Raw genomic sequence first — 15,121 nt, forward strand, 5'->3', positions numbered from 1 at the left:
AGGCCAGAACTAGAAGGCACCCAGCGAGTACGCGGGCACACCAAGTGGAGACAGGCACTACCAGGATGAGTTGCCTGTGCTAGGTTTGAGTGACAGGCCCTTTGTTTAATGTATCTGTATGTATAATATTTCAAAGGCCCTGACAATCAGACAGGAAAATTGGTGTTTCATTCCACCCAGAGCAAGACCACAGAAAATCTAGGCATGGAGGGTCACATGAGGGCAGGCGCTCAGGACCATGGGATTTGCTAGTGCTCAGTATGTGTCAGGATTTAGCCCAGAGGTCTTGTTCCTTCCTTGCCTGAAGTCAATGATTAGGCTGCTGCATTAGGGAGGTCTGATCTAGACTCTGGATCAAAGTCTTTTGAAAGAACAGTGTTTGCCCCCTGGGCTTGTGTGGAGTCCTAAATAATGCTCAAAAAGAACAGGAGTACTTGTGGCACCTTAGAGACTAACCAATTTATTTCAGCATGAGCTTTCCTGAGCTACAGCTCACTTCATCGGCACTTACAGGGACCTTTCATCTGAGGATTTCAAAGCACTTTACAAACATTCCTTTAGCTTCTCAACACGCTGAGAGGGAGGGAAGTATTGTTACAGAGGGGTGACTTGTCTTAAGGATGGTCAGCCAGGGTGAGATGCAGAGATGGGGACAGCAGGTGGAAGATGCGCTGGACAAGCCTGACTCCGAGCAGCAAGACGGGCCCAGACAAAGGAGCGCGGATGGTTAGATAAAGCTGCCACATCCCCCTCGGGGCTGTAAAGGGGAGGCGAACTTTTAGCACCTAGGGCGTAGGGCAGCTCCTGGAAATTGCACCGCCTGGATGTGATCGATGCCAGAGTCTGGTGAAAGCACAGCCGGGGGGAGCCAGAGACCACTGTGCATGGAAACCGGTCCCCGGGGATGTCCTCTGCAAGCCCTTCCAGCCCAGCGCACCGAGCCTAGACAATTGCTTCGCTCATTGTCCTTCTACCGCAAGGAGATTGAAGTCTTTCTCCCCCCGGGTCCGTATCGCTCCAGCGGACACGCTCTTCTCTATCTGACCCCCCCCCCGCCCCGAGGGGTCCCGCCCACAACCAAAGCACCCTAACGCCTGAGCTAAGCGCCGGCCCCTCCCTCCCTCCCTCCCTGGCACTCACGCCCCTGCCCGCCGCAGCCCGCGCTTCCAGCTCCCGCCCCGTCTCATCCTGCCTTTACTCCTCCTCGTTCAGTCTTGCAAACCCAGGAGCGCCCGGAAGGAGCTCAAGACACCTCGCCCCCCCCCCCCCACGCCCCACAAGCCTGCTCTGCTGGGGCTCCTGCTGCACAGGGGACCGACCCCTGCAAGGTCTGGAGGCCCAGATAAAGGAGGGGAGGGGGGAAAACACCCCGGGTCGAAAGCTTGCGAACCGCCCCCCACCTGGTGCATCCCGCGGAGGGCCAGAGCCAACGCCAGCGCCAGGCCGGGCTCTGCCCCCCGCCGACCCCCTGCCCCTCGCAAGCGGCGCCTGTGGCTTGGGAAGAGCATCCCCAGCTCGACCCAGCGTGCCGCCAGCCAGCGCCCGCCCCATCGCTCTTTACCGTCCATCTCGTTCGGGTCGCCGTAGCTCCTTTTCAGAGCCCCGTCTCGGCCTCTCGGGGGGCTGAGCTTGGCTCGAAGGTCGGTGAACATCAGGCGCCCGGCTCCCAGCGGGAGAAGGAGAACCGTGCTGGGGAAGGAGGAGGACCTAGCCCGCTGCCCCGAGTCCAGCCGCGGCCGCCTCCCGCTGGGCGTGTGGGCATCCAGCCGGGCGCCGGCTTCTCTCTCTCCCGCCCGCCCCAGGGGGATCCCACTTCGGGCACTAAGAATCCGCCTGCCCGGCCCCGGTCGCTGCCCGGCCGCCTCGCCTTTGTGTCCCCGGCGTGAGAGCCCCGCTACGCGGCTGGCTGGAGGGAGGGGGCACCGGCGCCGGCATCCCAGCAAGGTCACCAGCCCAGCCCCGCCGGGGCGATGTCCCAGCCGCCTCCTGGCCCCGGCTCCTCGGCCGATCCGGCTCAGGGAGGAGCCTGGGCGAAGGGAGCCAGTCCGTCCTTCAGCGCCCGCTCGCCCCTTTCGGCCGGCGGCGCCGGGTCCGCAGGCAGCCGCCCTCCCCCTGCGCTTGCAAGTCCGTCAACAGCTGGTCGCAGGATCCGGAGAGGTCAGGGGGCCGCCCGGCCGGGTCTCTTCCCCTCGGGCGCCTGGGTTCTCTGCTCCGGGGTCCCCCCGGGCTGGAGGGGATCGGGGGAGCGGTGCAATGGTCACCCCCAGGCCCGCTGCGTCTGGCGGGTCTCCTTTGCGGCTGTGCGCTCCCTTCCCTGGCGCGCTCTGCGGGGCGCTGGTGGGTTTCACTCGGCCACACGTGCCGCCGCCGCGGCTGGTTTAATCCTGGCTCTGAGCTTGATCCGGGCGGACAAGGGAAAGCTGCTCCGTTTCCAGCTGAGCAGCCCCCTCTCGCCTCTCTCGTGCGCCGCTGCCCCCGACTGACCCCCTCAGGGCAACAGCTGCAAAACCGAGCCCCAGGTATTCTCCGGGCTCCCAGGCATTAGTCCCCTGCAGCAGGGAAGAGATACACCCACTTCCCTTCCGCCCACGGTTCCACCTGGGCGGGGAGGCGCCGGTTGGAAGGACAGGACCTTTGTGGTAGCGTCCTGCGAGGGGACGGTCGGACAGGTCATCCGCTAATTTGCCTATGATTAGGGAAGCCCGGTCGGTTCACCATCGATGAGTGCTCGGCAAGCGGGGCGGTGCACCGCGAGGGAGGCAGATAGGAAGATCGAAACAAAATATTTCTTCCCCATCGAGCCTGGGGGTGTGTGTGTGTGAAAACCAATCATCCAGCCGCCTGGTACAAAATAGCATGGCTGTGCAAAACACTGGCAGTTAATCCTCAGATGTGCTGGAAACTAAACCCCCTTCCCTATCAGAAAGCCCATTCTCTTCACGGCACAAAGCCTCTATTCTCTCCCTCCAGATCTAGAAAGATGTACAGGGTTTACAGACTTGGAAGTTTCCGCAGTTCCTTGACAAGGTGCTATGAAGTGAAATGAGGAGTGAATAGTTTCTTCTGATCTATGCAACAAAGGAATCCTGCAAGCGGCTGGAAGGGGGGAAATATTTCACAAATGCCTCTGTAATAAAAACAAGAACTGAGTATTTCTGGCATGTAGGTTTCTAGCTTTTACTGTGTTTTCCTGGGTACTCTGAATTCAGCTGCGAATCAGTGATACTGGCCCCGGGAAAGCACCGGGATACTGCGAAAACCTGCATCCCACTGCTTTTATTAATATTGGTTATAAACCAGTCTCATGATGGCATAAGATCCATCCAGATCAATGGGACTTATGCCCATAAGTGTTTAAGGCACTTTTTAAAACGCGATTAGACCCCCTCAGCACTTTCCAAATTTTTACACGGAGATTAATAAATATGACATCCTATTAACATGAGCCAGAGATGTCAAACCTGCCCAACCCCAACCCCTAACCGCACCACTCCCAACAGTAATGCTAGACCAGGATCATCCACCAGCTCCAAATCGCACCCGAAGGGGCCACCAACCAGCCCCTACGCTAAGTGTAGTGTGAGGAAACCTGCCGACCCCAACCATGATACTAGGCTGAGGCTACCAAGGGGACCCAACCAAAACCCTGACAAAGGTTGACCAACTGTTCCAAACTACAACCCCAGACTGAGGCCAGCGACTGATGCCACATGACCAGGGCAACAATCAGACCTCAGCCCTGTCAGTAGCCTGGAACCACCAGCCATCTCAAACCCTTGCCTGGAGCCACGTATTCAGCCATACCATAACCTTAGCTTGGAGCCACCGACTGACCTCAAATGTAACTCTCGACTGGGGAGCCCTACTGGCCCCAGCCCCAGTATCAACAGCACCTCCACCACTACCTTGGCCAAATAGCCCCAGTGGCCCCTACCCTAAACATAGCCAGGGACCACAACAGAGCCCAACCCTAACCATACTCCACACTCAGCCTAGTCTGAGTACAGGCCCCCTGCCAGCCAACCACTGTCCCTAACCCAGAGAGCCCTACTAGACCCGTCCCTAACCCTCCGGTCCGGTCCATAACCTAGGGCCCCCTACTGGTCCCATCCCAAGGACCCGTACCGGCCCCAGCTTTAACCCTTGTCCAGTGAGCCCTGGGGGACCCAACCCTACCCAAAGAACCTCAACCAGCACCAACCCTGACTTTGGCTTGGGGACCTCTACTGGCCCCACCCTTCACCTCGGACATTGTCCAACCAGGGAGCCCATCTTACAGAGAAAAATGGAGGCACAAGGCAATTTCCATGAGCCACCGCGGCAGCTTTGCCAAGCGGAAATGTTCTGGTTTTCAGAAATGGAACTTTTTTTGTTTTTCAGAAACCATGAAACTGTTATCTACATGCGGGCTCTGAGCCTACAACCACCGATGCACGTGCTTAGCTTCATGTGCGATGTCACTGAAGTCAGTGGGGCTATTTGCGAATGTCAAGTTAAACATGAGTGTAAGTCTTTGCACGATCAGGGCCTAGGATTTGGGCGGGGAGGGGTTGCCCCGAGTTTCCAAACATCATTCCTACACACAGAGCTGAACTGGAGATTGCAATGTTGGGAGCAGTAGCAAAGGCCATTCTAACCACCTGCCAGTAATTAAGCACATCTCTCCCTCTGTTTAGAGACCCTGTTATCTATTACTTTTTAAATCCCAGTAGTTTAAGGCTCTGTCTGTACACCATGTCCACAGTCTTCCAAGAAAACTGTGCTTAAAAAATGGATCTGGGGAGAAAGAAGCTAACGCCATTGGAAAAATGTTTGCAGACCAAGCCCAACCGTGTTTATTACGAAATAAGTGCTTCCCTGTTCTGAATTCATACTGTTCTAGCAGCAATCAGGGGTCTTGGGGGAAGTTCTAACAAGTTTGTGGGCACAGGGCTTGGAACTCCAGTCTATGCAATGCAAACCTAGGGTCCTTTCTTGAATTCCTTGACGTCAGTGGGAGGTTCAGCTGCAGTCCAGGACTGTGTCTCTGTAGAGCAGCATTTCACTAACCTGTAATTTCATTTTATTTCTCCGCAGCATTCCTTATCAAGGAAGCTGCTGAAATGAAGGGCCAGTGTGCAGTGCAGAGAAGCAAACAGTTGTTGGAACAAGAGCTCTGCGTGCACACGCTCTGGGCTCTTGTATAATAAACCTAACCCCATTTTAACCCTGGGGTTTATAACCCAGGGGTAACCAGGTGCCTGCCAGCGGTGAAGTGTCTCTTATACACTTCCTATATAAAACCGAGTAACTCAACTGTAAGCATTTGCTCTGAGAGGAGAGCAATCAGAGGAAGTCTGACCCTAAAAATACATTTCTCACAGGTGCCAATTCAGAATCAGATAATAACAAATAAATAAAATAATAATAATAATAATAATAATTCTGGACATTGTAAAGTTAGATGATTTTTTTCAATGGAAGTTTGCTATTTTCAGTCCATTCTCGCACTCCAGTAAAGCAAATGGCTCTGTTTGCTCCAGTGAAATGTCGCAGGCAATCAGGGCTCAGTATCTAGGTAAATCCCCTCCTCCATCTTAAAAAGGAAGCAGTGAGCTGATCAAGATATTTTGGATGATTGCTTTCATATTTTCTTCTTCCTCCTCCGGAGTCTCAGCTCCAAGCCACTTCTATTAGGGCAAGGTAATCAGCACTGCCAATCCCAGCATTTCCACAGTCATGAGTCAGAACCTCCAAGATCATGAAATTAAGAAGAAAAAAAAACACTCCTGATATTTAGGCCAAAGAATAAATCCTGGGTTTGGGTCTGACCCCACTAGGTTCCCCACTCCGTCTGGCAGACTCCCAGAGATCCCCATTCCTGCACCCAGTCACCCAGAGCCCAAATCCCCTGGCAGGTTCCAAGAGCCCCCCCATGATCCCAGTCTCCCCACTTCCCTGGTGGGCTCCAGCAGCTGCCCCTGTCTCCAGTCTGCAAGGGAGGGGACTTCCTCTGGACCCTTACTCCTGTGAGCTGTCCCTTCCCAGCCTGCAGTGGAGAGTGAGTGCTACCAAGCTTGGAGAGAGGGGCCATTTCTGAAGCTCTGCCTTGGTACTGCAAGGCAGCGCAGTGGCTTCTAGCAGGAGAAATGGCAGGTGGCACAAGCAGAATTCCTGTGTTTTATTGAGAGCCCCCCAAAATCAGCTACACAGAGTTGACATTATAGTGTAATTAAGAACAGCCCTGGGGGAAGGAGCCATCCAGAGACTAGCAGTGATGGGTTCAGTATGGTACCTATGCATCTTCATACTTGAGCCTAGTACTGCTAATTCCCTCTCCAGGCACAGCACGGGTGTCTCCCCTGATGTCCCAGACAGGTGCCACCCCAGCTGAGCTATCAGATGATAGCAGTGGCTCCCAGGACAGGAGTGGGAAGTGAATGGGGTGAGTGGAGCTGGTCAGAAAATGGAATTTCCATTCTGCTGTCAATCCCCCTTTGCAATTTGTTTTGTCCAGAACTGGGATGAAATCTTGGACTATTTCGATTCGGAAACATTTTGTTTCAGTAATGGCAAACCATTACAACAGAGACCATTGACATGTATGTTAATAGAACAGCATATGCATTGAAAGGAAAGACTCCATTTTTATTTCAAACCTTTTCCATCAAACATTCTGTTGAAATTGACATGTTCCCACAAAATGTTTCAGTTTCAACAAACCTGCATTTTCTGGGGAAACCTGCCAGACCAGTGCTAAGTGACAGTAATTAAGCACAAGCTTTTCTCCCTCCAGCCTAAACCCTCGGATGCAATCTTAAAGGAGGAAGACGAGATAAAAAGATTTCTGCCGGAAGTTATTTGTATAAGGAGAAAAATGCAGGAACAGAAGTGGATAATTTCACCGTTACTTCACTCACACATTCATTAATGGAAACCTCTCATCAGCCGGAAAAATCATAGCACATGATGGGAATAAATCAAAGAGGCCATTAAGTATATCTAGAATCTAGAGGACATTATTAACCTTTGCCATCAGCATTCAATTCAATACTATGTCAAGGCCCATCAGTGCTAATGAATCAGCCGCATTTGATGTCTCTCCTTTTTATTCCGTTGTACTTAAACAGGGTAGGCCCTGAATTGTGGTTGGGGAGGGGTCCCCTGAAAAGCAACAAATCATCCTCCGTCTCAGCTTATGATCAGGTCCCATATCCCCCTTGGGGTGCCCTCCTGCCTAACCTGTGATCCCCTCCCTCACCTCTGTGGAAGGTTGCACAGCCTCTGGTGATTGTCCTATAGGGGCCAGAAAGTCAGAAGGTGGTGCTGGAGAGCTATTTTCCAGGCGGGCAACTGGTGATTTCAGCTGCTGGTGCCAGAGGTGTAGAGGACATAGAATTGGGAATGATTCCAAGGCTGGATGACCAGGGAGGTGGGTAGGTAGGTATGGATATTTTATGAGCATAAAAGGGAGTTAAATTCACTGGAGATTTTAGTCCTTGCCAAAATATTCTCTTAGCTTTACAAATATTCTCAACAGTGAGAATGTTGCATGGAAAAAGTCAGAAAATTGTATTTAAAAACAGTAATCTATACTCAGCACGCTTAAAGGAGGAGGAAAGTTCACCTTTAACTCCAGCTTATAACTGTAGTGGTAGCAGTCTACAGGGCTAGGAAAAGCTAATCAGGATTATGTCAAGGCAGCAGAAACAAACACTAATAAAAAATCCAATTGAATATAAATGACTACTGGTCTCAGTATAGGGATTTTATCCGTTTTCAGGTGTCACTGAAGGCTACAGAAGGGTGACCCCCGTCAGCCATGGCTTTAGCAAAGGGGGAAAAGGTATTTTTGTCAAATACAAATGTGCAGAGAGGCTAGTTTTATTGGGGCTATAGTCTTGCAATATTTGTGCTTCTTCATTCTCCTCCCCAGCCTCCTATCTCAGTCCCGTTAAATTATACTGTTGGCTTTGTTCTCCTCGCTTTCATCATCCTCAAGCACCATTGTCAGCTGCAATGCAAAGACAGAGGTGACACAATCCTAGTGGCTTAATGGAAGGACTTTGTAATGTGCGCTCCCTTGATAATATATCCATGCTGTCTGTTCCTTTGGGAGCTCCAAATGCGTCTATCCATGTCTTCATTCATTACTGAGTTCCCACCTGCTCCTGGAGGCTCTGACCCCATTCGCGGGAGGGCTTGTGTTATTATTTCTATTATTGCAGTACCTAGGAGGCCTAGTCAGGACCCTCTTGTGCTAGGCGTTGTACACACACACACACACACACCACAAAGACAGTCCCTGCCCAAAAGAGCTCTCAGTTTAAGTGCCCTCAACTCCTGTTGTCTTCATTGTGAGTGGAGAGAGCTTATCAGCTTGTAGAGGATGCTCAGCACTCTGCAGGGGTTTGTCAGCCAAGAAGGGAAGCAGTACCGGAAAACCCGACCCTCTTGGATGGCAGAAGAATCTGGCCTTGAACCTCCTGCCTCGCCACTTATACTACCTCCTACTCCCCCAGGGGTATTATAGAGTCTTGCCGCAAACCACCGCACATCATGGATGAGACCCTGAGAATCGGCACCAGGACGCGCGCGAACTCCATAAGCCCAGTAACGAGTCCAACAATGGAAACCTCAATGGAAGGGTGAGCTAAGGACCAGCTGGTCCATTGAAAGTACTGGTGAACTCGCTCACTTTAGCGAGCACTTACGCAAGTGAGTCCCACTGAAGGCAGTGGGTCTACTCACGTGAGTACATGGCCACAGTTTGCCCTTGAAATGGCAGTATGTAACCCTGTGACACACAGGAGGCCAGAAGCCGACAGCCTTACTCTCAATGACTAGTTCTTTACTCTGCAAGCTGCCCCACTGAGATCAATGTGGCTATGTGCCTATTAAGATAAGGCCCTACAAAGTTACCCAAGAAGGGTTTCTAAGCCCCTAGCTGCTAACCTGCATGAGAAGTATAGTAGTTATATACGTACGTGTGACCTGAAGTTTTCACTCCCTTGCAGGACTGTGATTTGAGTGCTTGCTATCTTTAATTGCGTATGGCATTTGATTTATTATTTACACTGCTTGATTATAAAAGGTAGAGGACAGCTTGAATTGATTTGCTGTGCTCTGATTATAACTGCATGGTGTTATGTGATCTGATAAGTGATAGGTACGTACTTGTGAACCGCAAACCATCAGCCTGCGATACAGTTATATTACACCCCAAAAAAACTCACACTGAAAGAACATTAGTGAGGCTGCAAAGTCCAGCCCTCAAAATTTAAGAAATGCCAGAATTAAGGTTGCCTGTGCAACCTTAATTCAGCCCCCTTGGGCATATGCATTGTGATGCAGTCTTTTATTATGTGGTCACATCTATTTTTAACCACAGGACCCCTGCTTCATTCAGTGCACAGGTTGGACTTGCTCTGGGGATGAATCAGGGCTGCAGAGTAAAGGAGAGCATTGTCTGGAGAGCTTGCTCAGTTGTTGCAGACCCACATGTAATTCTATATGCAACAACCAGCAGTCCCTTATACATTCTATATTCCCAATCAGTGATTGTTTTGAGTCTATTAATAATATTCCACACCAACTGTCAGCTCCATGTGCTTTACAAATAATTAATGTGAAGGAGCTAAGTATTATTACCCCGGGCTGGGAAGATTTGAGAAATCACCTAACTGCTCTGTGCCTCAGTTATCCCTTCTCTAAAATGGCTTTAAGAAGTCTCCTCTTTCACAGGGAAGCTATGAGGGGTAAGTCAAGAATTTCAGAAGTGATTAGTGATGTTGGGTATCCAACTAGAGACACCTTAAAGGGTCTTCCAGAGGGAAGGAACTCAGTGCTTTCTGAAAATCTTTAAGGTATCTCAAGTTCCAAAATCACGGGTCTCTTTTGTGATAAATCTTGGTTTTATTTGGTAAAGTCCTTGGAGATCTCTGGAGGAATGGTGCTGTAGCCATGCTAAGTATTATCATTAGCTGGCTGCTGGCAAGAAACTACTGCCCTTTAGCTTTCTCTGGGCTGTCCCTAAAATGGGGATTATTCCCAGGAAGCTGTTAGCTGACATTCACCCAGTTTGCACCATTTCAAAGGGTGCAAATTCTTCACAGAGGAAGCTTTAGAGACAGGCAATGTTCCTTCTCATTTTTTACATCCATGTGCGGAATGAATTTTGTTACGTGCACCAATATGGAGGTGATTTGTAGCAGGGGTGGGGCTGAAGGGTTTGGGGTGTGGGAAGGGGCTCAGGGCTAGGGCAGAGGGTTGGGGTGTGTGTGGGGGGGGGTGAGGGCTCTGGCTGGCGGTGCAGTGTCTGGGGTGGGGCCATGGATGAGGGGTTCAGAGTATGGAAGGGGGCTCAGGGCTGGGGCAGAGGGTTGGGGTGCAGGGCGGGTGAGGGTTCCAGCTGCGGGTGCGGGCTCTGGGGTGGGGCTGGGATGAGGGGTTTGGGGTGCAGGCTGCCCCGGGGCTGCAGCAGGGAGAAAGGATTCCCCAGAGCCCTCTCTTGCTGCAGCAGTCCAGGGCCGGGGGAGAGAGCCTCTCCCAGCCGGGGCAGCTCCGGGGTTGGGGCCAGGGGAGAGGCACCTCTCCCCACTGGAGCAGGCCTTTATAGCCCGCTGTGTGGCCGCGCAGCTTAGACAGGATTTATGAGACAGACCCTGCTAATTGTCTCTGGGATATTGGCAGGCTTAGGCAGAATCAGGTTTTGCAGCCAGGGGTAGTGATGGGTCACTGGTGGTGGGCTGGAGAGCGAGTCTTCCCCGCGTGCACCCAGCAGCGGTGGCTTCTGTCAGTGCCTCACTCTAGGCATTGTGACCTGGTGCACGGGGTTGTAATGCCATTGAGGTTTGGCCCGGCTATGACGGAGGGGAGGGATGGCTGGGCCAACTATGAGTGAGTGGCTTTGGGACCTGGCACATGGGGTCCCAGCGCCACATGACCCTCTTCACTATCTTGCAATGCTCAGGCCAGGTGAGCATGGGGCAGGTTCACGTTCCAGTCTTTGCGTCGGACAATTCCTTTTCTCAATTGCAAAATAGGCTTGAAAAGGTGCCACACGTACGTGAAGTTTCAGAGTAACAGCCGTGTTAGTCTGTATTCGCAAAAAGAGAAGGAGGACTTGTGGCACTTCAGAGACTAACCAATTTATTTGAGCATGAGCTTTCGTGAGCTACAGCTCACTTCATCGGATGCATGTGAAGTACATACATACAAGTACGTACATGTGAAGGCCACTGCAGGTGGCGGACATCATCCATGGCACTCTTATTAGCTCTGCCACTGGGCGGAGGGGGAGATTTTCAAAGGCTCCAAATTCTCCCTGAACATTGATAGGAATTAGGCAGCCAGTTACCATTTGTGCCTTTGAAAGTCTCCCCTATGATCGGCAAGTTTTGAGCATCTGTTTCCCATCCTGAAGCAAGCAGATGTGGTAGTTGTACCCTGAGGGAGCCCCTCAGGATTGCTGCATGGGACTACTTAATATTTCAGGAAGTATATTTACCTAATGCAGAGTTGATTTCGCTAAGTAGGACATCCTGTCTTCTGAGGATTCGGCAGCACTGATCAAGTGAGAATAGTTTCCAGACGTGTTAATTTAATAGTTGACGAGGCAGACACAGGATTAAAAACAAGTCCTTTTTTATAGCCCTTTCTCTCACTTTCATAGCTGAAATCTAAGTCATCATCACACTGAGGCTTATAATGCAGCAACACCTAAACAGAGCTAGTTATTTGCAAAGTGCAGGGGCCAATTTCCCTGGATGTGGCTTTGCATTACATTCCGGGCTCTGGGCTTGACATCTCTGTTAGCATGAGACACCTCACTGTAATTTTTCCCCCTCCTGAGTTGCAGCCCTACCTTACACCTCCAAGGAGCCACCTGCAGGCTACATCTGTGCTCCGAACTAGGGGTGTGATTCCCTGCTTGTGTGCACAGACTCTGGTAGCTCGAGGAGAGCTAGCATGAGTATACATAGCAAAGCCATGGTAGCATGGGAAGTGGTGGCTTGGCTGAGCTGGGCCAAATGGGTGGGTTTATAGCTAGACTGCTATTTCTAAATACGCTAGTTCTCGCCGGGAGAATTAGTACACGAGCTGGGAGTCACTCCCCCGCAGCGAATAGCATAGATGCGGCTTTAATGTTGTGCACAAGTCATAGTGTGTGTGCGAGAGAAACAGAGGGCTGGTCTACACTTGAAACACTGCCTCGGAGCTGTGTGGCTGGAGCGCTTCAGTGAAACCGCTCCACGCCGCCAGGTGAGAGATGGTAGCTATGTTGGCAGGAGAAGCTCTCCCACTGACAGCACTGTCTACACAGGGGGTTAGGTTGGTGTAACTGTCACTTTGTCTACACTACGAGTTTATGTCGGATTTAGCAGCATTAAACTGAATTAACCCTGCACCCGTCCACACAATGAAGGCATTTTTTTCGACATAAAGGGCTCTTAAAACCAATTTCTGTACTCCTCCCCAACGAGGGGATTAGCACAGAAATCGACATCGCTGTTTCAAATTAGGGTTAGTGTGGACACAATTCGAAGGTATTGGCCTTTGGGAGCTATCCCACAGTGCACCATTGTGACCGCTCTGGACAGCACTCTGAACTTGGATGCACTGGCCAGGTGTAAAGGAAAAGCCCTGGGAATTTTTGAATCTCGTTTCCTGTTTGGCCAGGTGAGCTCATCAGCACAGGTGACCATGCAGTCCCAGAATCGAAAAAGAGCTCCAGCATGGACCGAACGGTAGGTACTGGATCTGATCGCTGTATGGGGAGAGGAATCCGTGCTATCAGAACTCCGTTCCAAAAGAGAAAACGCCAAAACATTTCAAAAAATCTCCGAGGCCACAAGGGACAGAGGCTACATCAGGGACACAACACAGTGCCACGTGAAATTTGAGGAGCTCAGACAAGTGTACCAGAAAACAAAAAGAATTAAATGGACCCTCCGGGACAGAGCCCCAGACATGCCACTTTTATGCTGAGCTGCATGCAATTCTAGGGGGGGCTGCCACTACTACCCCATCCCTGTCCGATGATGGGGTACTCTCCACCATGCCTGAGGATTTTGCGGATGGGGAATATGAGGAGGAGAAGGACGAGCTTGAGGAGAGCACACAGCACACCATTCTCCCTGACAGCCAGGATCTTTTTATCACCCTGACTGAAATACCCTCCCAACCCAATGAAGCCAGAGAAGGGACCTCTGGTGAGTGTACCTTTTTAAATATAATACATGTTATAAAAGCAAGCATTTTTTAATGATTAAGTAGCCCTGAGGACTTGGGATGCATTTGTGGCCAGTACAGCTACTGGAAAAGTCTGTTAACGTGTCTGGGGATGGAGTGGAAATCCTCCAGGGACATCTCCATGAAGCTCTCCTGGAAGTACTCTAAAAGCCTTTGCAGAAGGTTTATGGGGAGAGCAGCCTTATTCCGTCCTCCATGGTAGGACACTTTACCATGCCATGCTAGTAGCAAGTAATCTGATATCATTGCATGACAAAGCCTGGCAGTGTATGGTTCCAGTGTTTGCTGACATTCAAGCAACATCCGTTCTTTATCTCTCTGTTATCCTCAGGAGAGTGATATCGTTCATGGTAACCTGGTTGAAATACAGGAATTTAATTAAGGGGACATTCAGAGATGGCTGTTCCTACTGGGCTGTTTGCCTGTGGCTGAAAAGAAATCCTCCCCGCAGTTAGCCATGCGGTTGTGGGGGGGGATATTGGCACTGAGCTGTTCGTGTTTGGCGAGCAGGGATCTTCCCTGATACCAGCCACGCGGTGGGGTGAGGGGTAAAGCAATCATCCCAGAGAATTGGATGGGGGGGAGGGGTTAGTTTGGTTTCTGCTGCTGCACGTTAACAGGAAAACCGCAGCACTAAATGGCCAACTTAACGTGCTTTGCTTGGTATGGGAGAGGAGGGCGCTGCTGTTATGAAGGTTGCAGAAGCCAAAAGACTATGGCTTACCATGGCGCCTGCAAGCCGAATTCTGTTGCCCGGCACTGCGTGTGTGATCTCTAACACCAAAGCCGCAGGCACTCAATATAAGATGCAAAATGCGACCTTGCACCAAAATCACATGTGCCACGTAATGTGAATAGTGTTGTTCCCCATGAAAGAGTATAGCCATTGTTCTGTAAAATGTATCTTTTTAAATACTTCATTCCCTTTTTTTTCCTCCAGCAGCTTCAAATGTTTCAAGCCTCCCTCCTCCGTCCCAAAGGCTATCTCAGATAAGGCGGCGAAAAAAACGCACAAGCAATGAAATGTTCTCTGAGCTCATGCAGTCGCCTGGCACTGACAGAGCTCAGCAGAATGTGTGGAGGGACACAATAGCAGCGTATAGGAAAGTGGCTGATGAACGTGAGGAGAAGTGGTGGCAGGAAGATCAGAGGAGGCATGAGGCAATGCCGGGGCAACTGCAGGATCAAAGGGACATGCTCCAGCATCTGGTGGAGGTTCATGAATGGCAGCAGGATCACAGACTGCCTCTGCAGCCCGTTTAACCGCCCTCCCTCCTCCCCAAGTTCCATAGCCTCCTCACCCAGGTGCACAAGAACGCGGGTGGAGGGGAGGCTCCGGGCACCCAACCACTCCACAAGAAGTTTTAAAGTGGCCTTTTCCTTCCCTCCTACCCTCCTCCCACACCCCATCTGGGCTACATTGTGAGTTATCTCCCTATTTTTATAATCAATTAATAAAGAATACATGTTTTTTAAAGGATAGTGACGTTATTTCCTTTGCAAGCAAGCTGTGATCGAGGGGGGGAGGGCAGGTGGCTTACAGGGAATTTAAAGGCAACCAAGGGGGCGGGTTTTCATCAAGGAGAAACAAACAGAAGTGTCACACAGTACCCTGGCCAGTCATGAAACTGGTTTTCAAAGCTTCTCTGATGCACAGCGCTTCCTGCTGTGCTCTTCTAACCTCCCTGGTATCTGGTTGCACGTATTCAGCGGTCAGGCAATTTGCCTCAACCTCCCACCCCGCCATAAATATCTCCCCCTTACTCTCACAGAGATTATGGAGCACACAGCAAGCAGCAATAACAATGGGAATATTGGATTCGCTGAGGTCTGAGCGAGTCAGTAAACTGCGCCAGTGACCCTTTAAACGTCCAAATGCACAGTCTAC

General features: G+C 51.0%; 1 protein-coding gene and 1 long non-coding RNA gene across 5 annotated transcripts in view; one reads left to right on the forward strand and one right to left on the reverse strand.

Moving 5' to 3' along the window:
* Positions 1–3,078, reverse strand: part of SAMD10 (sterile alpha motif domain containing 10) — a 57,851-nt gene extending 54,773 nt beyond the window's left edge. The window contains exon 1 of one of the 4 annotated variants that reach the window (XR_007352690.2): positions 1,562–3,067. Coding sequence is in view for 3 of the 4 variants with exons in the window: in XM_048820105.2 (XP_048676062.1) it covers positions 1,562–1,652 (91 nt within the window). In the remaining variant the exon portion in view is untranslated. Of the gene's footprint in view, positions 1–1,561 lie in introns of all 4 variants that reach the window. The other 3 variants (XM_048820105.2, XM_075118678.1, XM_048820103.2) reach the window with 3 other exon arrangements.
* Positions 1,239–14,654, forward strand: LOC142068791 (uncharacterized). Its single transcript, XR_012664674.1, has 5 exons — positions 1,239–1,328; positions 4,381–4,505; positions 8,502–8,627; positions 12,661–13,193; positions 14,177–14,654. It is a non-coding gene; the product is annotated as an uncharacterized LOC142068791 (long non-coding RNA).
* Positions 14,655–15,121: the final 467 nt, after the last annotated feature.

The sequence above is a fragment of the Caretta caretta genome, chromosome 13, assembly GCF_965140235.1.
Source record: "Caretta caretta isolate rCarCar2 chromosome 13, rCarCar1.hap1, whole genome shotgun sequence".
In the NCBI taxonomy this organism is placed as follows: Eukaryota; Metazoa; Chordata; order Testudines; family Cheloniidae; genus Caretta; species Caretta caretta.